The 27,098-nt window shown below is 35.4% G+C and overlaps 2 protein-coding genes across 2 annotated transcripts; one reads left to right on the top strand and one right to left on the bottom strand.

The window, feature by feature from the left end:
• Window positions 1-313: 313 nt before the first annotated feature.
• On the top strand, window positions 314-13,557 carry pitpnbl (phosphatidylinositol transfer protein, beta, like). Its single transcript, XM_079818812.1, has 11 exons — window positions 314-389; window positions 811-841; window positions 1,063-1,208; window positions 4,374-4,465; window positions 4,649-4,656; window positions 4,796-4,870; window positions 5,308-5,391; window positions 8,501-8,578; window positions 11,116-11,223; window positions 11,507-11,629; window positions 12,655-13,557. Exons 1-11 carry the CDS (start codon window positions 370-372, stop codon window positions 12,700-12,702), a joined length of 813 nt encoding a protein of 270 aa, XP_079674938.1. The 5' UTR covers window positions 314-369; the 3' UTR covers window positions 12,703-13,557.
• Window positions 13,558-18,292: 4,735 nt separating this feature from the next.
• On the bottom strand, window positions 18,293-26,074 carry cabp5b (calcium binding protein 5b). The gene is made up of 8 exons (XM_079818854.1): window positions 25,949-26,074; window positions 25,441-25,606; window positions 24,972-25,051; window positions 24,338-24,368; window positions 22,628-22,771; window positions 22,302-22,411; window positions 22,060-22,207; window positions 18,293-19,281 (listed from the first exon to the last, which is right to left on the bottom strand). Exons 3-8 carry the CDS (start codon window positions 25,017-25,019, stop codon window positions 19,253-19,255), a joined length of 510 nt encoding a protein of 169 aa, XP_079674980.1. The 5' UTR covers window positions 25,020-25,051; window positions 25,441-25,606; window positions 25,949-26,074; the 3' UTR covers window positions 18,293-19,252.
• Between the last annotated feature and the right edge of the window lie 1,024 nt (window positions 26,075-27,098).

The raw sequence follows: 27,098 nt of genomic DNA, 5'->3' as shown, positions 1-27,098 counted from the left end.
ATATATATATATATATATATATATATATATATATATATACTTTTAGGCTTTTCTAAAGTAAAGCTTGTTCGCGTTTATGATAACAGATTAAGCCATCCTGGTAAAATTGTATTCTTTTTTGACAAAACCAGAACATTTAATTTTCTTTTCACAGTTTTGCTTATTATGATCAAACAAAACAACAACAACAACAAGAACAAAACAATACTAAGAGAGACTATCCCACGAAATTCCCTTCCCATCATGGTCTCTGTCCTCAGACCCCTGGCCCGCGCGTCCTCTTCACGCCCCTCTCCACTGATGACGCGCGCGTCTCATTTCCGGCGACCGCAATCTGTTGTTGAATGTACCGTTCTGTCCAGATTCGGGATGGTACTCGTCAAGCAATAGTGAGTGGCCTTTACAGTATGCATTAACTAGATTCAGTTGCGTTATATCGTGCAGCACGTGCCTGTCGTTTTTGAAGCATATTCCCATATGTCATAATAAATGGTGAATTTTAAGCCCGTGATTTGGGTGTGCTGATCGGCGCTAACCGCTTAGCCTGCCTGATACAGCATTACGGTGTGTTTTATGGACCGCGTTCCCACCAGCGCCGCTATTCATAAACACATGATAGGATGGGCATTTAATAAGAGTAGTGTTTTGAGTTGAGACTCCGCTGGTTGTTAAAACGCTGGTTTATCGTACAATAATGCGGGGCCAGCTAACGACACGCCCGTTATACCAACGCGCCGCGATGTAGTGTCCATAATAGAGATAATAAATTATTCTTAGCTTTTTTTAACCTCTATCCTATTCTCCTTTCAGTCAGGTGCTGTTGCCATGTTCAGTAGAAGAGGTAAGAAAAAGAGTAATTGCTGTTAGAATAACCGGCTGCTCTGTCTTCTGTGATCAGTGGGAATCTGTGCTTCTGTTATTGCTCAAGCAAATATTTAGACAGCTCCCTTCACTTTGATGGAGTCAGCAGCACCTCTTCTGCATTACATTGTTTGTCTCTATTGTGCTGTGAACAGTTGCCATTAGTTATGTAATACCCCCCCCCCCCCCCCCCCCTCTCAGTACCAGGTTGGCCAACTGTACTCAGTTGCAGAGGCCAGTAAGAACAACACAGGCGGAGGAGAAGGGATTGAGGTCCTCCGAAATGAACCATACGAGAAGGATGGTGAGAAGGGCCAGTACACCCACAAGATCTACCACATACACAGGTGAGAGCATGTGTAAAGGCTTTGATCATGTTAACAGCCATGCCGTTTTCACCTGATCAATAAGACTATGATCACAGAATTGCTGTTTGAACCTCTAATAGGGACTCCAACTGTTTTATGTAGTGAAATATACACTAAAGTTCAAGAGTTTGTGGCCGGTAAGATAAAAAAAAAATGCTTTTATTCAGCACGAATGCATTAAATTGATCAAAAGCAACAGTGAAGACTTTGTTGCAAATATATATGTATATATATATAAAATATATATTGTGTAATAAATTATTTATAGAACACATTTGATTCGAACACAACTGAGGTTGACCAAAGTGCTTTACAATGAATAAAATAATTACAATGAATTAAAAGGGAGCAAGATAGAGAAATAAAAAACAAAATAAACTTAACACTATACAAGAGAGACACAAAATGACACACTAATGGATTTTTAAAAGTCTGGGAGGATAAATGTCTTAAGACAGGATTTAAAAGCAGTTATAGATGCCTAATGTAAAGAGGAAGGATATTCCAAAGTTTCGTTCCGGCGAGGCATCACGATCTTATAACAAACAATAACTATTGAGAATATCTAGAATGGAATAAGCCTATGGACTTATCTGTTTGCACAATTAAAACACAGTATTGCATTATAAACAATCAGTTGTCAAAATAGTCAATAAAGGGATTGTTCACCCAAAAATGAAAATTCTGTCATCGTTTACTCACCCTTATGTTGTTCCAAACCTCTATGAGTTTCTTTATTCTGTTGAACACAAAGGAAGATATTTTGAACAATGTGGGAAACTGAAAAGTTCTGGGGCACCATTGACTTCCATAGTTTTCTTTCCTACTATGGAAGTCAATGGTGCCCCTGAGTAGCCTGGGGTCCGTTCTTCGTACGTCGCTAACTCAGTTAGCTGGATTTGATTGTTAATGATTTGGCATGATCTTGGATTGTTTGGTTCTTCAACGCTCATCCTGGACTTGCTGTCATAGCAACAGGTCCGGAAGTTTAAACCTGCTCGCGAGCAGGCTTATTTCATGTAAACAGGATTAGATTGCATCTTTTTAAGCAGCGTTGATACTTAAAATGTGTCCCAACCACTGCTACTTTATTACAAGAGTTCATTACTGAACCAGGGGCAATAATAAAAAAAAAAATAATAATAATATAAAAATATTTTTGAAAATAATATTACAATGTTGTGTATAATACTATAGACACAGCCAGACACTTGATTGAGAGATTTATTTCTGATAGAATAATTACTTTATCATTTTATTGGAGTCTTACACACATGCTATTAATTTGAGTGATGACGGATATTATGGGAGTGGCTTGATGCAGCGCATGAGATGCAGATAACTTGATCTTGACGCTTAAGAAACTCTAATTAATGCAGTCACGTAACACAAATTAAAAACAAATTGCTAATGACAACATTGAAAAAAAAAGGTAAAGGGTGTACGAATACTACAAAATCGTGAATGTAAATAATTGGGAATCATGTTTTTAAAAAAAACAGTGCACATTTAATTTATCTATTATAACTTTTATGTCGGTTTGGTCGTTTGGCTGTTTCCTTATAAAAGTCCAGAAATTCGTGGGTTTTTTTTTTTCGTGTTTTTTTCTTTGTCAAGTTTTTTGCCAGGTGGCTTTTTTAATTATATGATGTCATTACATTGCTGTCTTGCCGCCAGCCAATCACTGCATTGCTGATCTTAGACAACGCGCGGTGATCTTAGACAACTTAATCTAGATATTTTAATCCAATCCGCAATTTCGTTTGAAGAACCAAGTTAGCTAGAGATCAGTTATCAGGATTAGAAGATCTGGGATCTGTCAAATCATCTCGGATGTATTAAGCGAGGTACGAAGAACGGACCCCAGGTTATAAACTTTCATTAAAAATATCATCCTTTGTGTTCAGCGGAACAAATATATGTATACAGGTTTGGAACAACTTGAGGGTCAATAAATGATAACAGAATTATTAGAAACCCTCAGTTAAACTTTAAAACACTGCATGGTCTTCACTCTATGAATACATTGATTCTTATTAAAACTACTGAAGTTATTCAGTCAAGAGCTGTGAGTGATTTTGTCTTTTGTTTAACGTTGATGACACAGACAGCAGCAGGTATTTGCATTAGGTTTTACGACCGAATTTACGGATCTAATATAAAGACATGCATCTGATTTCTTTCCCAACTGTTTATTTACTTAAGACATAACTGACTGTCTTAATGTAAATATCCACCAAGACGAACACTTTGACACATTTTTGTGTATATTTGAGCGTTAAGGCACACACTTGAAACTCAAAGTATAAGGGATGTAAGTGTGGAGATCAGTCTCTTTCGCAGTTCAATGCGCTTTTATAAACTTTTTAAAATAAAGCATGTCCTGCAGTAGACTGCATTTTATGACAGCCATGTTACATGATTTGACTGATTTGGATGTTAAGTTTAGGCTTTTAAGGAGGGGCGAAAATAATAATCGTTGTAAGCAGAAACCGATAACTAAAATGATATTAATCGCAAAGCCCTACTGCTGTTGAGTTGTTTTTAAAATGTGTCACTACGCATGAAAGACACATGATAGAGACTTTTAAAAAATACATTTTATAAAATTATATCATAAAATCTGGGAATGTACTGCTTTGAATGTCACTAGGCAACGTTTTTACAGAAAGTTCTTTAGTGGATTTTTTTAAAAATGTTTCACCAGGAGTATTATTATTATTTTTTTTGTTAATCTAATATTGAAATGTAAAATCTTATGTTTGTTATATTTATGTGAAATGGTTATCAATTGTTGTTGTTTTTTTGCTACACCTGTGTTCATTTTGTTTATATATTTATTTTTAATATATTAATCTTGCCATGAAAATAGCCACAGATGCTGATATGGCAATACAAATAAAAGAAATATAAAAAAAATCTGTCCCTTCATTATATATTTAAACCTGCTCTCAATGTTTTGAATTGTTTGCTTGTTTTTCAAACAAAAATATCATGTTTAAAGGATACATTTCACAAAAATATCCCAACATTGAAAAACACTGCTAGAGAAAACAAGCATTTATGTAATTGATTTTCTGAATCTTATAATTGAGATGCATTTAGTCTCCCCTAATAGTTTAAATATCGATTTGTCTTTTACAGCAAGGTTCCCGGTTTTATTCAGATGTTTGCCCCTGAAGGAGCCCTGGTTTTTCATGAGAAGGCGTGGAACGCATACCCATACTGTCGCACTAGTTAGTAAACACTAATTACTTTGTGCATGTGTGAATAATAAGTGATTTTTTTATACAAATGGCATTATATGATTCAACCCTTTTTTGCTTTTGCATTTAATGCATTGAGAAAAATCACTGATCTATACAAAAAAAATCTGTTCTTTTCTTTCCCACAACTAAATCAATTATGGAAAACTTCAGTTGTTACAGTAAGTGTACTTTTGAAATCAAATATCTTGCTGAATCAGAGTTTAGTCAGCATGTCTTTCTGTTGTTGAAAATGATCTAAACACTGTGTATGAAATAAAAAAAAGGATTCCGTTTGTGATGTTCTCTTGTGCTTTTCAGAATGAGTACATGAAAGATGATTTCTTCATTAAGATTGAAACCTGGCATAAACCAGACATAGGAACTACTGAGAATGTGAGTGTTAGTCCACAGTTCATCAGTGCCTTAACTCTGCTAGAGGTGGAGTCTTTCAACCAGAGTGTCTCTCTCTAGTTTATTGGTCTGGGTGCAACGCAAATGAAAACAGTTAAAACGATTAATAAAAAGCTTGTTTAATTAAGATGGATGGTTGATGGATGAACTTGCGCCTTTGTTTGTTTAATAAATAACATATACATTTTGATAAGACTTTCCGGTAATGGGCATCGCCATCTTTATTACTTTTATCCACTGTCAGAACAGTTGGAGGCATTATCCACGGCTAATGCAAGAATAGAAAAGGGGCTTGACTTCCGTAATTTGTTCATACAAACGTTATTTGATCCTGTTGGATGAATTGCAGAGTCTCATCTGTAAGTAAATCCCACTGAAACTTTTTTTCATTCTATTGTTTCAATCGTCCTCTTATGCAGCCTCATGGTCTTCCACCTGAGGAATGGGAGGACATTGAGATTGTGCCGATCGATATAGCTGATCGCTCTCAGGTGGATGATGTGGTGAGTTGAACTTCTGTCTTTGTGTGAAATTGTCTAGCATTTGTGCAAGTAGAAATAATTTTTATGACGTAAGCTCACTTGAGAAATTATTTTATCAGAAAAGGTTTTAGAGTTTTTATCCCGTTAAATGTTAAAATCCTTGTATAATATTAATTGCTGTATTTTGTCAGTTTTCTTGGTTTTTATTTTTATTGTATGTATCAGGGTTCCCACGTGCCTTGAAAGTACTTGAATTTCAGACACATGAATTCAAGGCCTGGAAAGTGCTTGAATAAAATTTGAAATAAATTTTGCAAAAATTATTACATGCCCCCCTTAGTCCTAGTATATATGTTTATACCTTTAAAAGTATATTGTATATTTAAAAGTATGTAGTATATTGAAATATACATTTAACTGTACTTTAACAAATTTAAAAAAATGTTTTTATAGTTTCATGCATCCTTTTTTTTATCAACACTTGAATGTGGGTAAGTTTTATAAAGAAAGGCAACATTTTAAACAAAAAGTTGCGAAAATCGCATTTTTGTCAAAGACTATACCTTGATCAGATTCAAAACGATGATCAAAACACAGATGGAGTAGATTGAGTCCATCAACACCTCTAAAGCTTTACAGTCGTTTCCTCTTCATGGGTTCGACGTTTCATTTGGTAACATTAGGTAGTTTTGATTTACTTGCCGTTTAATGTTTGTTGATCATGTTATTTTACATTTGCAATCTTCTATCACTTGTTTCAGCTTCTTCTTCTCCTGTATTTTGATCCGGAGATTCTGTATTACATGTCATAGCGCCCCCTACCGTATAACAGTAAAAACATGCATAGCTGGAAAATTCAGTCAATGGCGGAGAAAGAGTAAAGTAGATTTTAAGTAAATTCCTATGTACACTACCAGTGGACTAGCCTACACAAAAATTCAGATATGCAGAATTAGGAACATATCTGTTTTATATCAATATTCTAATCAATATTTTCAAACAATGTAAGTTTAATAAGACCGTATGTAAAACTATGTAAAAAGTATATTTAAAAGGCTGCTCAGTCAAAAGATTAAACACAACTACAAGCCAAGTATACGTTGAAGACTTAATTATACTGTTTAGCATATCTCGATCAAAAGATTGAGTACAAGTATAGGCCAAATATACTTAGACTTTTCTGTCAGTACAAGTCAAGTATACTTAAGTGCAATTTTAAGTATATTTCTGAGAAGTACTAGGCTTGCTGTGACAGTCAGTGTTACCGGTGTTCAGCCGCAACACCGGTTACATCACTTGCCCACCGCGGAACTGCCCCCACCATCATTTTAATTAGTTTTTATAGTATTAAAATAATTTAGTTCAGTTAGAGAACAGACACTACAATTAAAAACTGAACGTGTCTGCTTAATACAGCGTGAGCCGAATGAGCAGGAGTCAGATTTCATTCATCACAAGAGTGAGGAGCTGAATGACAAGATGGCGGCGGAAGATTGGTTTCAAAGCAAAATGTTAAAGCGCCTATTTAAGTGAGTTTGTCATTGTACTGTTTGATTGTTGTGTTTTTTATTAAGAACCATAGGCTAATGAACCCACCATTCATTCAATCAACCCTCCCCTGAATTGGAGCTAATTCTAAACCGAAAGTAAAATTTGCACGGCCACTGTGTCGCACAGTGCGCACGCATTTTACGGCCGCACTGACATTCACGCTGTGTTTCCACTGGCGCGTTTTCAGTTAATTTCTATGCAAGCTCCACACCATTATGAATGCCCGAGCGGCCGTGCGCATTTTACTTTAGTTTTATAATTAGCAATTTAAAAGCCTCCACCGGTGATACCGGTATTACCGGTGTTGTCACACGTCGATTAACCGGTGGGAAAATATCCTCACGGTCACATCCCTAGTTATAAAGTCTTATATAAATTGTGTCAATTGTGTCTTTATTAAGTCAGAATTGTGAGAGATAAATTGCAATTCAGATTTTTTTTTCCCTCAGAATTGCGAGTTTATATGTATATGTATATTATTTAATATTATATATATGCTGACTTTATAAGCCACTATTACAATTTATAAAGTCATAATTGTGAGAATTTCCTCCGAATTTTACTTTATATCTCATGCAATTCCCAGTTTATTTTTCACGATTCAGACTACTTTTCTCAGATATAAACTCACAATATCGAGAGAAAAAACTCAGAAAAGTCAGAATTGCGTAATGAATTGCAAGAAATCTTTATATATATAAATATATATATATAAATATATATATATATATATATATATATATATATATATATATATATATATATATATATATATATATATATATATATATATATATATATATATATATATATATATATATATATTCTGACTTTGACTCGCAATTCTGTGAAAATAGTCAAAATTGGGAGAAGTCGAATTAACCTTTTTTTTTATTTTAACAAGCGGAAACAAGCCTTTTTTTTTCACTCAATTGCAATTATTTTTATTTTATTTTTTCTCTATATTACAATGTTTTTACTCAAGTAATGATTTATAAAAAATGAAAACCAAGACTAGTGTGGAATAATTGTTAACATTAGGGATAAGAAACCTGCAACCGGTTTTAATACGTTTCCAAAATTTCATTTTTGTAAACTATGTATTTATGTGCAAATGATTCTGTACCTCTTCTGGGTTAAAATGGATGCAAATGCAATGGGAGGGTTAAAATGTTACGTACTGTAAGAGGTATTTTATGATTTTCCGGATGCTGGGATGTGAATTTGATAGGTGCTTGATTATAAAATAAAAGGTGCTTTAAGAAGTCCTTTAATCTGGTGTTCATGAAAGAGTGGGAACCCTGATATATGTAACTCTTGTATTTTTGTAATTCAGTTTTTTCAGATGGCCTCAGATACTACTAACATGGCATTAAATAAAACTATACTGATACTGTCTAGCATTTGTATTACTGATATACAGTGTTAAACTTATTCTACCTCATGTTGCGCTTAAAATCCTGCAGATTTAACTCAAATCCATACCTTATAAGCACAGAATCATCTGTTGATCTGCTATATTGCTTTAATATTTTTCCTCTTGCTTCATCCCTCCATCACTGTTTAATTCATCTCTCAGGACTACAAACCAGAAGAGGACCCTGCCATCTATCACTCAGAGAAAACTGGGAGAGGACCTCTGGGACCTGAATGGAAGGTACACAAACACGGCATATTCTCACACACACACGCACTCACTCATACACATATATATGTATGTATATTTTATTGTCTTTAGGGCTGGGCAAATTAACGCGTTAACGCGGGCGATAAATTTTTTCAGCTTAACGCATTAAAAATATTTAACGCAAATAACGCAGCGTCCGTTTTTATATCCATTTTTGCATAGCGTTACATGATCACGTTCCTATTCATGTAAATGCTTCCTAGCGCGACAAGACCCAAGAGAACGCGCTGTATGTCAATGTCCTGTCTCTCTCTGTGTGTGTGCTGTCTGTTGGGCTGTGTCTCATGTCAGCTAATCGAGGGACACTCTGACACACACACACACACACACACACTCGACGCAAAGACAGAATCGTGTCAGTCTCCTGCTCACATCAAGTTCTCTTTTGCTCTTGAACAAACAATAATAACAACACAGAATTTTGAGTATTCTCATATTAGGAGTCTTAAATGAGTTAAATAACGTCTTAAATTAACTTAAAGAGTTTTGAGGAAATGAGATGCGCGGGACAGCGTGTCAGATCCGCGACATGTTCGGCAACGGCCGTTATTAAAGTGACAGGAGCACTGATGATGATGCCTGTTATTAATGTTCATCAAAGAACAACGGGAACAGAGAAAATTGTAGCTTTAATGATGATTAATCTATATTTAATTTATTATTTATGCAGTTAAGAAAGGTGTTTGATAACTATTACATTTCTGTATATGTCTAACAGGGAAGGCCACAGGTAAAAATAACATTTATTATAATGGGTTTATGTAAAGATTGTTTTTAGTTTTTTTATGTAGTCATAAATGTTTCATAGAGACATTAGTATCAGTGATACTGGCCTTCATTCATAAAAAGATGCCATTACAACACATATTTAAAATATACTGTCTTTAAATTGTTTCTTCATTTATTTGGAGAGTAACTTAAAATATTACAATATAAAAATAATAAAAACTAAAAATATTAAAAACTTGCGATCAATCGTGATTAATTACAGATTTTTTTTATTAATTAGTTAATTTTTTTAATCGATTCCCAGCACTTACATATATATATATATATATATATATATATAATATAGTGCTGTCAACGTTAATGTATGCGTTTATTTTTTCCAGTTTAAAGCGTTAAAATTATTTAACGCAGTTATCACCGCATACGTTTTTTTGTCTTCCTTTTGCTAGCATTACATTATACACCAATCAGGCATAACATTTTGACCACTGACAAGTGAAGTGAATATCACTGATTATCTCTTCATCACGGCACCTGTTAGTGGGTGGGATATATTAGGCAGCAAGTGAACATTTTGTCCTCAAAGTTAATGTGTTAGAAGCAGGAAAATTGGGCAAGCTTAAGGATTTGAGCAAGTTCGACAAGGGCCAAATTGTGATGGCTAGACGACTGGGTCAGAGCATCTCCAAAACTGCAGCTCTTGTGGGGTGTTCCCGGTCTGCAGTGGTCAGTATCTATCAAAAGTGGTCCAAGGAAGGAACAGTGGTGAACCGGTGACAGGGTCATGGGCGGCCAAGGCTCATTGATGCACATGGGGAGCAAAAGCTGTCCCGGGCGGTCCGATTAAACAGATGAGCTGTAGCTCAAATTGCTCAAAAGGTTAATGCTGGTTCTGGTATAGAAAGGTGTCAGAATACACAGTGCATCACAGTTTGTTGCGTATGGAGTTGCATAGCCGCAGACCAGTCAGGGTGCCCATGCTGACCCCTGTCCACCGCCGAAAGCGCAAACAGTGGGCACATGAGCATCAGAACTGGGTCACGGAGAAATGGAAGAAGGTGGCCTGGTCTGAAAACGTTTGCTTTTACATCACGTGGATGGCCCAGGTGCGTGTGTCACTTACCTGGGGAATACATGGCAACAGGATGCACTATGGGAATAAAGCAAGCCGGCGGAGGCAGTGTGATGCTTTGGACAATGTTGTGCTGGGAAACCTTGGGTCCTGCCATCCATGTGGATGTTACTTTGACATGTACCAACTACCTAAGCATTGTTGCAGAGCATGTACACCTGGTGGCTGTAGCCTCTTCCAGCAGGATAATGCGCCCTGCCACAAAGCAAAAAGGGTTCAGGAATGGTTTGAGGAGCACAACAACGAGTTTGAGGTGTTGACTTGGCCTCCAAATTCCCCAGATCTCAATCCAATCGAGCATCTGTGGGATGTGCTGAACAAACAAGTCTGATCCATGGAGGCCTCAACGGGTCAGGGCAGCAAAAGGGGGGACCAACACAATATTAGGAAGGTGGTGATAATGTTATGCCTGATCAATGTATATAAATATATATGCACGTGCTGCCTTCTAAAGGTGCAGTCACATTGGCTAAATTTCATTGGCAAGAAAAGGTCCATTGTCTTTTGTCAATAGTGTAGCGATGTTGCCTGTGTCATTGATATTTGCATTAACAGCCTTTTATTCACAGTTTCTGTTTACACACATTTAAATGCAATATTTTATTATACTATCCAAAAGAGTGATTATCTACAATATCTGTTGCAGAAAGAGCTTCATAATGGTAACTGTCCTTATATGACTGCATATAAGCTGGTGACAGTTCATTTTCGCTGGTGGGGTCTGCAGGGACGTGTGGAGAACTTCATTCATAAGGTGATCCATCAGCACTGCTATATGGTTTCTCATCACCAACACAAATAGGCTGAACTTACACTCATAATCTATTAAAACATATCACTTGTTTTTATCTTTCTGGGGTGTGTGTACTAACATTTGTACTTTGCATTTCTGGAACGCTGCTAAGTGAATAAATGTAATATAAATATTCTGATTTGATATATTTCGTTACATGAAGATTTGGCCGTTGCTGTCAGGTGTCGATAAGTCTTTGTTATACTTACAGTAACATCAACCTCATGTCTCTCTGTCTGAGTAGCAGGAGAAAAGGCTCTTCACTAATTTCCACCGGCAGCTCTTTTGTTGGCTGGACCGCTGGGTGGACCTTACTATGGATGACATTCGTAGGATGGAGGAAGAGACACAGAGGGAGCTGGACCAGGTATAAGTTTCTGTAGAAGCCATACAATGCAGTTCTGCCCACAGCAACCGAATGCTTGCAGGACACTCATTTATTGAGATGACTATGGAGAATTTGATGCCACTAATATTACTATATTTGCAGATACAGTCTTGTCAGTTTTGTGACATAATGCTAGACAAAAGTTGCGGGATGGTTAGAATTTTTTATGTTTTTGAAAAAAAGTCTCTTATGTTCACCAAGGCTCCATTTATAAAAATATACAATAAAAACAGTAAAATTTTGAAGTAATATTGCAATTTCTATTTGAATATATTTCAAAAAAGGACATGTATCCCTGTGATGTCATTGCTGAGTTTTCAGCATCCAGTCTTCAGTCACATTATCCTTCAAAAATCCCTTATATACTGATTTAATGCTCAAGAAAAATAGATAACCGTAACAATACAATAAGGTTTTATTATTTAACATGAGATGACTATATTAGTTAACATGAACCAATGAACAATGTTTCTAAAGAATGTATTATTCATAATTCATAGTTCTTGTTAATGAATACATTTTTTTACAATTTTAAAGTGGTATCTGTTAATATTTATTAACAGCTAAGTATTATATATAGCTAACAATGGAAATTTGTATTAACTAATGTTAAAGACAAATAATAAATATTGAAAAAAATATAATAAGTTGCTCAGTGCTCATTGCAAGTTAATGCATTAACTAATGGGACCTTAAATGTTACCAAAACCTTTCTTATTATTATCATATTATTGTAATGTGCTTAATATTATTGTAATTTGCTTAATATTATTTTTGAGGAAACTGATACATTTTTAGGAATCTTTAATGAATAGAAAGTTCAAAAGAACAGCATTCATTTGAAAATGTCTCTACTGTCACTTTTGATCAGTTTAATGTGTCTATGCTGATTAAAAGTATTAATTTAGTTCATAAAACACTTTACTGACCCCAAATGTTTGAATGGTAGTGTTCTTCCATTTGTCATTAATTATTATTAAAAATCTCTTTATTTTCATTTTCAGATGCGTAGCCAAGGGTCTGTGCGAGGGATGAAAGCAGGCGAGGACTAGGGAGCGTCGAAAGGATAGAAGAAACAAAATAGGGGCTACTTTTTATTTTACCTCCTCCAGTCCTCATGGCCAACCACAACGTGCCACATTATGAAGCCCTTCCAAACAGGAAACTGTCATCTCTTACCCAGGACATGTCCATTACCATGAGTGTGAATGGGTTTGTGCGAATGAGCAGGGTATGCATGTGTATCAGTGGTTTGTGCAGTCTGACTTTAAACCTCATCATTTGCTGCCAAATTCTTTTGGATTCACTTAAGGTATGTTAAGTGATACCGGCATTTCTTTTTATAATTAAGTATTATATATAACTGTTTAATGGTTTTTGGTTCATTTAGCAACCATCAGCTTTTTACTGAGTGCGCCAGTGGAGTAACGAATCCCGAGCCCGTTTCGCAGAGAGACTGGGGAAACATTTCACTACATGTATTTTGACCATAATTAAATGACTAAGTAATTTACTTCTTAATTCTGTTAAATCTGTCATGTTGTTCAGGAAATCTCGGTGGAAACTTGTATATGCCTCAAGAGGTAGGTTAATAGATGTCGTATTAAAGAAACTGAGATGAAAGGAAAACCGTATGGCTCAAAGCATAACATTTTTTTGGTTTGGTTATGGTGGTGTTTTGGATCGGTTCTGCACTGATTGCAGTGTGGATGTCAGAGCATTAAACTGATATGGTTTCATTTTTAAACTGAGTGTAAGAGCCTTGAAACCCCTCACACATTTGACTGACATGCTACAGGCCACGCCCCTCTGTTCGGGTGGGGATGGTCTGAATTTTTTGGAAAGTGAATTTCAATTTACAATAGGCTACTGTAACAATAAATAAAAGAAAACATTGACTACCATGAGCTGTTTGCATCATTTGATTATTTTGCGCTGTTATTTTTTGTTTATATCAAGGTTCCTTTTAAATCACAAACCATTTGTATTCTGAGTAACATAAGATTCATGTAGCTACCAAGCACGATTAATATCTTAATTTAAATGACTTTTTTTTGTTAATTATACCTCTGTTTTACAAAAAATAAAAATATGATTTCCAAAGGAAATGCTAAATTTACTTTCATCAGAGAGCATAACTTTGGACCCCTCAGTCCTTTTTGTCTTTAGCCCAGGCGAGATGCTTCTGACGCCGTCTGTTGTTCAAGAATGGCTTGACACAAGGAATGCGACAGCTGAAACCCATATCTTGCATACGTCTGTGTGTAGTGGTTCTTGAAGAACTGACTCCATTTTTGAATGGGTTTTGTTTCACAATCCTCTCCATGGTGCGGTTATCCCTATTGCTTGTACACTTTTTTCTACCACATCTTTTCCTTCCCTTCACCTCTCTATTAATGTGCTTGGACACAGAGCTCTGTGAACAGCCAGCCTCTTTTGCAATGACCTTTTGTGTCTTGCCCTCCTTGTGCAAGGTGTCAATGGTCGTCTTTTGGACAACTGTCAAGTCAGCAGTCTTCCCCATGATTGTGTAGCCTACAGAACTAGACTGAGAGACCATTTAAAGTTTTGAGTTAATTAACGTTAGCTGATTAGAGTGTGGCACCAGGTGTCTTCAATATTGAACCTTTTCACAATATTCAAATTTTCTGAGATACTGAATTTGGGATTTTCCTTAGTTGTCAGTTATAATCATCAAAATTAAAAGAAATAAACATTTGAAATATATCAGTCTGTGTGTAATGAATGGATATAATATACAAGTTTCACTTTTTTAAATGGAATTAGTGAAATAAATCAACTTTTTGATGATATTCTAATTATATGACCAGCACCTGTATATGACCTAGTTTTCTGCTCCGTGATTAACAGCGTCCTCTTGAGGTTGAGTTTTGTACTGACGTCCTTCAGTCCTCGTGTACTTTGTATCTTCTCTCCCATTATGGCCAGGATTTGTAGGGGCCTCGGACACTGCAGCAGAGCATGAATGCTAGATCCTCGACCAGTAAGAATTTTTTTAGACTAATCTAAACAAATATAGCTTGATAGACTCCAGTGACAGCAGCACACAATTATATGACGAGCGTTATGTAAAAAAAGACATTTCACAATTAAGTTTTAAATGTTGCTAGGTTTCAAAGATGCAACATCTTAAAGGGACAGTTCACAACAAAAACTTTATTTACTCGCCCTCAAGTTGTTCCAAACCTGTACAAGTTTCTTTCGTCTGCTGAACACAAAAGATATTTTGAATGCCGCTAACCAAACTGTGGGCTCCATTCCATTGACTCTTCTCCATACTATGGAAGTCAATGGGGCCCATCAACTGTTTGGTTACCCTTAATCTTCAAAATAAATTATTTTGTGTCAAGCAGACGACTATCCCTTTAAATCATATTCAGTTGATTAGTCGGCTCGTAAACCCATCATTAATGTACATCTTTGTCAATATGGTGATGACGCAGCAAAGTAGACTAGGGGGAGACAAAAGAATACAAGAAAATAGAGGCTAATAATAGATTTAGCATAAAATAATGTTTGTTAATCGAATATTTTATGCAATGTTATCAAGGAAATAGGGTTTTTTTTAATGTCAAAAGGTCCATTGACTGTTACAAACAAATTAAAATAAAAAAGCAGGTGGAACGTCCAGAAAACAGATTCATTTTGATATTCAGGATTGATTTTTAAAAGCAGCTTGTAAAAGTTTTAAATGGCAATTACAGACCTGTGATTGTGTTGTGAAAACAGCATATTTTCTGTGAAAATTTGGTAGTGAGAGAATTTGTCATTTAATGCATTTTAAGAATGGCAAGATCAAGGAAGAGAGATGTTTTAGAAAAAAAAAACTATATTCATCCGATTGGGACTCTAAAGTCTTCCCACTCATGCACATGCCATGAGTTCGACAGGTCAAGACACTGAGCAGAACACACAACCTGTTATATCATCAAGATTTTAAGAAAGGAAAACATCCTGCTTATATACCTAAATACTAGATTAAATGCAGACAAAAAGTGGAAGACAGAAGGAGAGTGTGACGGATAAATGAGGGATTATGTAGCATCAGAGAAAAGAAAATGCCTATATAGTAGGATTAAATAATACAAATAAATGAATAAAAACAGGTCAGCATTACATAATGTATCTTCCCCACAGACATGCTCTGACTCCATGTCTATCATTTTCTCTGCTATCATTTACCCTGCTGTAAAACAACATTCATCATCATTGTAGTCTAATGTATTTTATATGTCGTCTATGTAGTGACTTACTCATAAAATCAATGTTATACACTGTAAAAAAAATGTTTCCACTTAAGTGTTTGTGCTGCCATAAAATTTTAAATCTAGTTAACTCAAATATTCAAGTTGTCACTTAGTAGTACTTAACATTTCAAGTTAACTAAACTTAAAACTTTTCAGTGATAAAAATGTTTAGATTTAATGACTACAAACGTATTTTCTTTTCTTTTTTTCACCTTGAATATATGTGAGTGTACACAACATAATCATTATTTTCTTTTCTTTTTTTCTTTTTTAAGAACTGACTTGAGGCACAATGTTATATAAAACACACAAAATAATATATTAATAACATTTAAAAAATAAAGAAATTAAAAGTCTGAGACTACTAGTTAAAGTGCTTCTATTTTATTACATGACACATTATCCTACATTAAATTAACTCCACACTGTAATATAAATAGTAAATTATTGTAATTATAAAATATTGTTGGTTTAACTTTAAAAAAAGTAAGTTACTTTAGTTCATTGAAATTAGAAAATTGAGTTAATACAACAACGGAGATTGGATTAATACATAGAAACTCAAAAAATTATCATATAGCATTTGTGATAATTTGATGGGCACATCAAATGATCACAAATGTATGCTTATACTGATTAGTGATCTTGAAATAGTGTCAAAAAAGATTTACCTACTGTCTCCATACCCATACATAATCCTAAATACCCTGTTCAGAAACATTTAAATAATCACATAAATGCAATTAAGCCCTCTAAGCTATATGAATTACTAACTTGGAGCAAATTTACTGGTCATGATGTAATGTTGTATGTGCATGTCTCCCAGTTGCTGCAATAGAAATAGATTGGTAACAGACCAGATGTCATTAATGGCTTAGTGGGGTTATTTGGCACATCTGGCACAGAGGTTTATGAGCTGCTGTCTGTCTAGATGAGGAACAAAAGATGAGGTTCATTACAGGTCTGGAGATAACTGTTATTCACTGTATTAAAAGAGTGCTAGGTTTTGAATAGTTAACATGTAGAGTCTTTTTTGTAAGAATGCTGAATGCTGGTTCATCATGGAACACATGTTTCTTAGCATTAGCTCACACTTAGCAGACCAGCCAGAGAAGTGTGTGCTGAGCAGATGTTCGTCGAAAAGCATGATCAGCTGCGGAGGTTAAAGCTTTTAGTGGATTGCAGGATTTGATTATATTGAATATATTATGTTTTCCAACGGTCTACTTTTAATGCTATTTTCGGGCCACAGCGCAACATACAAGCAATACATTTGAGATTATCGACCTAATGCTGAACGTCATATACCGGTATACGTGTGCAGTATGGGTGCATAATCCTGCTGAAAGAGGCCACTTCCACCAGGGAACATTGTCATGAAGGGGTGTTCACAATTTTTTTTTTGAGTGACCTGGTCTCAGCAGACCATTGCCCAGAGCATCACTGTTACGAGCCCCTGCTCTTTTTCTTGTTTTCCTCTTTCTCTTTCTCTCCTCTTTCTAGTATTTAAGAGCCGCTAGTAGCACTTCACGAGGCTTACTTCAGGAAACCTGTTGTTGGTGGTTTTGGAGTTTTTGTTTCCCTTTCTTTTGTACAGGATTGTGAGTTTTGTTTGTTTAGTTCTATTAGAATTGAGGGAAAGCATAGGTAAGTAAACTGACAAGGAAGATTCTTTTGTGTTTCTTAGGAGTTAGGAAAACATTAACTCTGCGTTGTAGTTTAGATTAGTTAACTCAGCAGTCCTTATTTTAAGTTTTGTATATATTTATATCTTTGTTTGTTTTTGTTACTTTCTGTTGCCAATACATTTTACGTTTTTATTGCCCTGGCCTTTGCGATTTTTGTTTTGCTACTTTCTTGAATGGCTCTTTATGTTGGTCCCTATTTTGGGTCATAACAATCACACTCCCTCCCTTGGCTTGTCGTCATCCCACAGAGCATCACTTTCCACGTAAATGGTGCAGACATACACAGCCGTCCACGTGATATAAAAGAAAATGGGACTCATTTGTCCAGGCAACCTTCTTGCACTGCTCCAAGCTCCAGTTCTGACACTCGCGCGCCCATTGTAAGCACTTTTGCTGGTGGACAGAGGTCATCAGGCACTCTGATTGGTCTATGGCTACACGGCCCCATACACAGCAGAGTGTGATGCGCTGTTTTGTCATACATTCCTCCAGTAGCCATCATTAAAATATTGTGTGACTTGTGCCACAGTAGACCTTCTGTTGGCTCAGACCAGACAGGATAGCCTTCGTTGACCCCGTACATCAGTGAGCTTTGGGTAAATTCTCACCTGCTGACCAGGAGCAACACACAAACCTTGCCGTTTCAGAGATACTCTGACCCAGTTGCCTTGCCATAACAAGTTGGCCCTCGTCAAAGTCGCTCAAATCTTTATTTATACAGCATCCAACACGTTGATTACGAGAACGTATTTTCTTTCTGATTAGTTTTTTGTATTTTCACTTCAAATGACCTTGTAGTAAAAAAAAATTTTTTTGTACTGTCGTCAGTTAAAGTTGAAAGAGAATGAACAAATCAGAGTATTGATTTTGTTGCATTTTACAAAATGTCCCAACTTTTCTTGATTTGGGGTTGTACAAAATAATGGCAATATAAATATTCCCTATTTCCTTATGACACACTACAGCAAAAGTTATAATGTACGTGCCTAAGACTTTAGTACTATATATAAGTTTATTAATAACATTTGTTTGTATTACTCGTATTTGTAAATTGTAGAAGTGGCTGCAAATGTTGATTGAATTTTAATCGGGAAATTACAGGCAGATATGGCAGAGTATTTCTATCATAATATTCATGTAATGCTATTTCTGTTTAAAATGTATACACGCACTGATGCAGTACAGAATTAGAGCGCGGATAGACAGGATTCCAGTTCCCTGATGACATTTGTCATTTTCAGCGATGAGCTTAACTAAAGCCTAGATAATCAAATTACAATAATATCAGGACATACAGACTAATGCAAAATTAATAACAGTCCGTGAGAGTTTTTAACTTGGTTTTATGCCAAAAGTTTAAATATGCATGTCCAATGAAAGATACAATCCTATTCTGAACATGTATATCAGACATGCACTGAAATATTGTTACATAATCCTGAAATATGACATTGTAATTTACAGAGTTTGAGGTCATGTAAAGCAAAACAAAGTGGCACTCAAAGAGAGTAAGACATGAATACACAAAGAAAGTGGTATAAAATACTGTTCCCATATGCATAGTACTGTAGCCGGTGACGGTCTGAGTCTCTGATGCAGATGTTCATTTTCTCAGGCCTTCTTTAACATCTCCGGTGTATTCTCAATTAGACATTGGACATCATTTTGACAAACTCTAAAAGAGAGATAAAAAAGCAAAGCAGAATTTTTAACTCTAGCTAATATTATGTGAGATTATTTCTCAGTATTCATTACGTAGTAACTAATGGCAAATTTATACTGCAAAGGTGTGATGTGGCAATTAGATGTCTTTACACAGACTGAGGTGGCATAAATGCATTTACACAGCAATTATAACTGCATATTGTTATAGAAGGGATGAGATCAGAGCAGACATAATTTAGTCTGGCTTTTATGCTGCATTGCATCTTTACACAGAATTTTAAGCAGACACAGAGCAGCTGTGTAAAGATGTTTTAAGATACTTAGCAACAGTGACAAGTTAAACCAACAACTAAAATGCATTATTGATATCTTTGGTTCTCAATCCCAATCGGTCAGCATCATATTTGCATTTTAGATGAATTCTTATCTATTGTATATAGATTTTTATGTAGATATTCTTAACCATTTTGTGTTTTGTAGTGTGGTTAGGTTAGGTTTTTAATCCTGAGATTTATATCTCTTTTCAAAGAGACCTGGCCAAAATATTACCATTTGTACATTTGTACATTTGAGTTAATCACAATGTGATTGTATTTATTTAAATGAAAAATTATTTAAATGATAAAAAAAAATACTAATTGGCAAATTTAAAGAACAAATAGCTAGTTCTATCAGGGACAGGGTTCATAACAAGCCCGTTCTTGACCTCACATTTGATCACACTTGCCGTGAGACGTGAGCATGTGTTCGTGGCACTTTGAGCTAAAAGGGCCACTACACATCAATGACCCAGACCACCTCTGTGAATGAAACAGTGTGGAGTACAGGGTGTTGGATCCCTTACAGTCTTGTTAGTTTAATTACTGAAACACCTACTGCTCCGATGTTAATATATTAAAGAACATTCTCAACACTTTAGTAATCACTGAATAAGGTCAGTCCAGCAGTATGGTGTTTAAAGATCCCTTTGCATGTATTTCCGCATGTGAAACAGTTCTACTATAGATCTGTGTGTAATTATATATGTGTGGCAGTGCTAAACTAGAACAGAGTGTGAAGATGATCCGATAATTCAGTGGTTCTAAACTAAAGCAAATCAGAATCTGGAATCTATATTAACCCGTGGTGGCGAGTAACGAAGTACTGTAAGTTGAAAGTAGTTGGAAGTAACTTCGTTACTGTATAAGTACGCTACATTTTCAAGTAGGCTATGTACTTTTTTGGACTATCTTTATTTTTGGAAACTTTTACTTCATTATTCCAAAACATATCGTATTTTTTACTCCACTACATTTAATAAAAACATGTCGTTCCTCTTTATTTTGAACTGAAGAAATCGAGACCTGCTCAGGGTCCGATTCGTAAATGAGCTGATTCTTTTCAGTTAACCTGTTATATTGTTTCCAAAATCGCACTGAACTATTCATTCGTGAATTCGACCGAACCGATTGCATCTGTTCTCGAGTCAACAACTCGCTGAACGACTGATCCGATCAGAGCGAGTCTTCAGTTGACAATTGACTGAATTCACAAGTCTGACTCAAAATGAGCAATTTTTCTAATTAATGCCCATGCATCTGTAGCAGTGAATGCAAAACTAGTGTGTAGCATTTTTGTTAACACATTTTGCCCTATATGTGACGTTTTTCACATAGGCCCACATATCTAGCAGTAGGCTACTTTTTAGTTTTAATACTTAAAGGGTTAGTTCACCCAAAAATGAAAATTCTGTCATTAATTACTTACCCTCATGTTGTTCGACACCCATAAGACCTCCGTTCATCTTCGGAACAGAAATTAAGATATTTTAGTTGAAAACTGATGGCTCTGAAAGTCCTCCATTGGCTCAGTGGCACCCTTCACTCTCAAGACCCTTAAAAGGTACTAAAGACGTCGTTACAAAGTCCATCTCACTACAGTGGTTCTACAATAACTTTATGAATCGGCGACAATAGTTTTTGTGCGCAAAAAAACCCTAAATAACGACTTACATAGTGATGACGATTTCAAAACAAAGCATCATGAAGCTTCGAGGCGTTATGAATCACTGAGTCGAAGCAGCAGTTTGGATCGCCAAATTTCAGCAGTTTGGCGGTTTGACACGCGATCCGAATCATCATTCGGCTCAGTGATTCGTAACGCTTCGAAGCTTCATGATGCTTTGTTTTGAAATCGTCATCACTATGTAAGTCGTTATTTAGGGGTTTTTTGCGCACAAAAACTATTGTCGCCGATTCATAAAGTTATTTTAGAACCACTGTAGTGAGATGGACTTTGTAACGACGTCTTTAGTACCTTTTAAGGGTCTTGAGAGTGAAGGGTGCCACTGAGCCAATGGAGGCCTTTCAGAGCCCTCAGATTTCAACTAAAACATCTTTATTTCTGTTCTGAAGATGAATGGAGGTCTGACGGGTGTCGAACGACATGAGGGTAAGTAATTAATGACAGAATTTTCATTTTTGGGTGAACTAACCCTTTAAGAACATTAAAAACTAGTACTTTTGTACTCAAATAAAGTTGAAAATGAGTAGGCCTAGGCCTTATTTACTGGATTATTATTTTAGTAGGGTATGCTTTTACTCAAATACTTGATTTGTGTACTTAGTCCACCACTGACATATTAACACTCCCAGTTTCTGTTATTAAAAAGTATGAAAACAAGCAGCATTGTCATAATTACAGAAGAAACACCAGATGACATAACTTTGAATATTGTTTTGGGCAATGAGAACCACTGCTAAAGACCTTTGTTGAAAAAAAAAAAAATGCTAGTGTGAATCTATTTTACCCTCAAAATCAACAGTCCCGTCTCCATTGTTGTCTGCTTCTCGGACCATGGCTTCTATTTCCTTCCTGTTTGTGTTTTCACCTAGCAGCTTCAGCATTGCATGCCTCAACTCATCGATGGTGATGGTGCCGTCACCGTCCATATCAAACTACATAAAAATATAAAAAGATTACAGTCAAATATTACACTTTTTGTTGGAAATGTGTTTAGGAAATTTAAAGGAAAAAAGGACATTTCTTTACCTCTCTAAATGCATCTTTCAACTCTTTCAGTCCGATCATTCCAGCCGTTTCTGCCAGCAGCTTTGGGGCCATGAGGTCAACAAAATCCTGAAAATCTACACTTCCTCCAACTGAAAAAGAGGCAGATAAAAAATAAAATGAGCAGAAATCTATGTGATCAACACATGATAAATAAATAGATGGAACATCCATGGATTACGAATAATCTACAGTGTTTCAGCAGACATGGGTACAAAACACATTGACTGGACGAGCATTAAAACACAAAAAAGCTGCTGGTACATACTGTATGTGAAACGGGGAGGGGAAGGGGACAGATGTCTCACGGTTCATGTTGATGTTCTGGCTAAGTTCAATCAGTTCCATCTCAGTGGGCATGTATCCCATCGTCCTCATCAGGTTGCCCAGATCTTTACAGCTGATCAATCCATCCTTATCCTTATCGAACTCAGCGAACGCCTCGCGCAGCTCTGCATCACACAAGTCAATTTAGTTCAATTAGACTTCTGGGTACATGACAAATTGTTTAAATGCATTGAAAAATCTGGGATTTATTGTTATTTCATTTAAACCTAATAGAAATATACAAAAAGTTTTACGATTTTGAAAAAAAGCTAAGAAAATGTACTAATCAAAATAAGATACATTTGCAACATTGATCATGTGTACAGATGGTTAGATGTTCTTGGTCAGTGCTTCTGTCATTAAAGCAAAAGAGGACAAACCAAATACTGAAAGTTCAACTTTTCACTTTATTTGATGAAAACATAATTTGTCTATCAACAAATGTTATATAAAATTTGAAAAGATTATAAAATAGAAGCATTGGTACTCTCAGACTTATTGACTGCTCATTGACTTTACTGAATTGCATTGGCATCTGGCATTTCACAGCTGGTTTGCATCTATCTTATTCTGTAAGGTTAATCTGGTTATGTAAATGAACCAGAAATGTGGAGGAAAATAAATAATCAGTTTGATTAAATAAATTACACTGGTCTACAGCCAAAATGCTTCTGAAAATAACATAATTCTGGGTCACTGAGAATTAAAATTATATTTAAAATTGTTGATTGGCTCTAGGTTTCAAGATATACCATTGGGCTTTATGCGATCCTTGACTTGGGAATGGTGGAGGATAAGTTATAAAGGGAAGGGATCTCAATTTAAACCAGAAATGACTAAAGTACATCTTTAGTTGCAGAGTTTAAGTATGGTTAAAGCTAAACTCTGCGAGGCTGTGGGCCATGAGCTGAGTTTTACACCCCTGGCATAGACTGCGTACAAAAACTTGCCTTATCAGACAATGACTTTGTAGGCAGTGTTTATGTACTAGCGTGAGGTTTTAATGATCTACAACAAAATAGAGCGAGCTTTGCTGAGAATTTGTATTTAATGACTACAATAGTAAATTCTTGCTAGAAATGACATCAGAAGTGGAAAATGTTGGTCAAGTGCGTACATTTACACTTAAACTGACCGCCAACCACAATGCCATCTTTTTTAGCTCAACTGTCATGGAATGGAACACACTGAATTGTAGGATATCAAAGGCAGAGAAGGATACATCTATGCTGCTTTTAAAAATCAATCAGATGAAGGTCTCTCAGGAGACAGGAAGTGACGCAAACATTTAATTCTGACGTGCTTTGATACCTTCCTATCTTGCAATGCATCCTCCGAAGGCAGCATTTTTAAGATTTCAGACGCAGCCTGAGATTTTCCATTAATACAAGAATACAAGAGACAGGCCAAGAAGTGCAGGGTAAACATCGAACTGGAATAAACTATGTACATTATAGTAACAGGTTCCTACAGTTTATAGACGTAAAAAACTTAAATATTTTGGAAACTGTAGCCAAACAGTTAATTGTCATATTTGATTTCAAAATACATAAATAGCACATTTTACCTCTGAAGCAGATGACTTCTAAAACATTGTAGATCAGTATCATCAATTAATTTACAGGAAATAATCAGTGACTCTGTTAAAGGTAAATATATATTTTTTAATTTAGAGTAAAAGCAGTCCTTACCGTCTATCTCCTCATCAGCGAGTGGACGATCCTGTAAAACAGCCACAGTTAGGCTTTCTTATATGCATCAATTTTACAACTGAGCATGACCTTTATGTAAGGTTTATGTAAGCAACAATCTGTTGTTAATGTCTTAGGACTGATTTTGAACTCATTCTCTCAGATATATAGATAATTATAATTCCTGCAAGCACTCATTAATCTCTTATATCCAGAACCATAAGAGAGATAATTCTTCTGCTACACAGACCAGTTTAGATATTTATAACTCTACATGGGTATTAACAGAATGAGTTCTGAATGAGTTCAGCAAGTTTAGAATGGAAAAAAACAGCAAGATCTTTACATAGTGCTCCAGTGAGGAACTTCAGGTAAAAATCAACGGCTACAAGGTTGTTTTTTTTAACGTCTAGCAATAGACATTAGAGTACAAGACAACAATATATATATTAAAGCAAAAGAGGACAAACCAAATACTGAAAGTTCAACTTATATATATATATATATATATATATATATATATATAGTTCCTCACTGGAGGTATTTTCAGTATTTTTAATATATAAAAATATAAAATAAAATAAATATATGTTACATATGTTATATAATATATATATAAGCCAAAGAGACTTACAATGTTTTTAGATCCTCTTAGGAAAATGCATGCCGGCCCCAGACTCATATTTGACAGCCTCTTCTGTGTCTTCTGTGTGTCTTTAAACATTTTCAAAAATTAAACATACTGTCATTTGTATCGTGACAACATAAACATTACTTAAACTAACTGCTATTTAAAATATTTTTCACATTTTAAGTTTTATTTATTTATTATGAATATCAATTTAAGTTGTATTTATTATATAATATAATATAATTCATAGGCATACATAATATTTTTTAAATATTTTATATAAATATTTGAATATATAAAACCTTAGTAATAGAATTCATATGCATAGAATATGTAGTAAGATAACATTGAAATAGACCTGTGCCTAAATATTCAATACCCCCCCCCCGACACCCCACCCCTATAAAACAGTATACGTAGAAACCCACCTCTAATATTGCAATTCTGAAGTCTCTAACAAACATTCCCTCACCTGTTCTCTCAGCTCCTCTGTCCACAAGAAGGAATGGAAGAAGGTCAGTCCTCTTTAGTTTTGTTCTGCTTTGTGTTGCTTCTGTCAGCCAACTCTCTTTTGTTCTTTGGTTCAGAGCGAGAACAAACCTTTCTCACTGTCAGTCAGCAGCTCCTGAATGATTAAACTGAGGGAGGGAGTCAGAGAACAAACACACGAGTGAGTAAGTGACAGTATGAGCGAGAGAGAAATAGAGTCAGAGACATCAAATTCTTAAGCAGAACCAGGCAAAAGTGACTGCAAATGACTGACATGAATTTTATTTATAGTTTTTTTTCTCCGATTTTTCTATAAACTGGATGTTGCATGCATGTGGATTATTTAAAATAAAATAAAAATATTCATTTATAATAAATTAAGATGAACTAATATCAAGATGTAATGCATTGAAAATCTTCATAAATATATATTTATATATATTATTAATTTCTTTTTCCAAAAGCATTCCAAAAGCACAAAACAAGGTTACCTTAAATGCTGTTCAGTGCAATAGTGTCCTGCTTTTACTTCAGATGCCAATGTATCATAAATCCACATGCGTGTATGAGTTTTGAATTTATTGACGTACTACAGCATCATCATGTTTGGTTGTGTCAGTATATTTCAATGCATGCATGATTTGTTTGTTACGTAAATTGCTAATGCTAAGCATTTTCTTGAATCCTGAAATGTGTTTGCATAAGAGTAGCCCAGTAATCCCAGAGCTCTCTGCGCTCGCCACCATTACTAGCACTGTCTGACTGCTAAGATTACTGCTTAACAGGCCATTCGCCAGAGAGATAGTGGGGCATAAGAAAAGAGGATTAAAGTAGTGGAATAGAAGAAAAAAAATCAAATGCTCATATGACAGAATGAGAGAGATCGAAAAAGAAGGAGCAGATGGAAAGATATTTGGAGAGGATGTGGATAAAAGTGAAAGAATGAAAGCATTATAGCTGCCTCTGAAACAGCTTGAAGACCAGAGATGTGAAATGCAAATAGATAAACAGAAATGTCTATGAGAATGAAAACGCACAGTAACTATCGAGACTGATGGCAAAATTTGATGGTAAAAACTTATTTGTTACAGTTTTCTGTTGAATCAAACTCACTAAACAAGGCAAAATTAAAAGAATAATTTATGGATAAGAGTGAGAGCGGACTCAAGAAACATTTCTATTATAAATGTTGAAGACATTGTGGGAAAAAAAGAAAAGTTGTGCTGCTTAATATTTTTGTAAAATACTTTTGTGACATTACAAATATCTTTACTGTCACTTTAAGTTAGTCACCTGTCAGTTCTTTAAAAAAAACAAATCCTTGTCCTTGTGGGGATCCTTGAATCCTTGTCCTTGTGGGGACATTTTTTGTTCCCAATGAGGAAAACGGCTTATATAAAAAAAAAAAAAGTAAAAAAGCAGAACGTTTTCTGTAATTGGTAGGTTTAGGGGAGAGAATATACTGTTGGTCAAGTAAAAAATCCTTATGTCTATGGGAAGTCCCCTTAAAACATGGAAACCAGTGTGTGTGTGTGTGTGTGTGTTCATGTTTTTGTATCCTGGTGGGGACTTCAACCTGAATGCACACAGACTCGTGGGGACTCGTGTCGCCGTGGGGACCTAAATTGAGGTCCCCATGAG

Source organism: Gobio gobio (assembly GCF_949357685.1).
Source record: "Gobio gobio genome assembly, chromosome: 1".
Taxonomy (NCBI): Eukaryota; Metazoa; Chordata; class Actinopteri; order Cypriniformes; family Gobionidae; genus Gobio; species Gobio gobio.
Note: the sequence above shows the minus strand (reverse complement) of the source record. Positions and strands in the feature narration are given on the sequence as shown.

What these genes read in the sequence shown, in the direction of transcription:
- pitpnbl (XM_079818812.1), top strand. Translation starts at nt 370, where the DNA reads ATGGTACTCGTCAAGCAATA. An exon ending in TGGAGAACTTCATTCATAAG is followed by an intron (nt 11,224 to 11,506) that starts GTGATCCATCAG and finishes CTGTCTGAGTAG; the next exon opens with CAGGAGAAAAGGCTCTTCAC. An exon ending in CACAGAGGGAGCTGGACCAG is followed by an intron (nt 11,630 to 12,654) that starts GTATAAGTTTCT and finishes TTTCATTTTCAG; the next exon opens with ATGCGTAGCCAAGGGTCTGT.
- cabp5b (XM_079818854.1), bottom strand. Translation starts at nt 25,019, where the DNA reads ATGAGTCTGGGGCCGGCATGCATTTTCCTAAGAGGATCTAAAAACATT. An exon ending in CCAGAACATCAACATGAACC is followed by an intron (nt 22,412 to 22,627) that starts GTGAGACATCTG and finishes CCTCTTTTTCAG; the next exon opens with TTGGAGGAAGTGTAGATTTT. An exon ending in TGAAAGATGCATTTAGAGAG is followed by an intron (nt 22,208 to 22,301) that starts GTAAAGAAATGT and finishes ATTTTTATGTAG; the next exon opens with TTTGATATGGACGGTGACGG.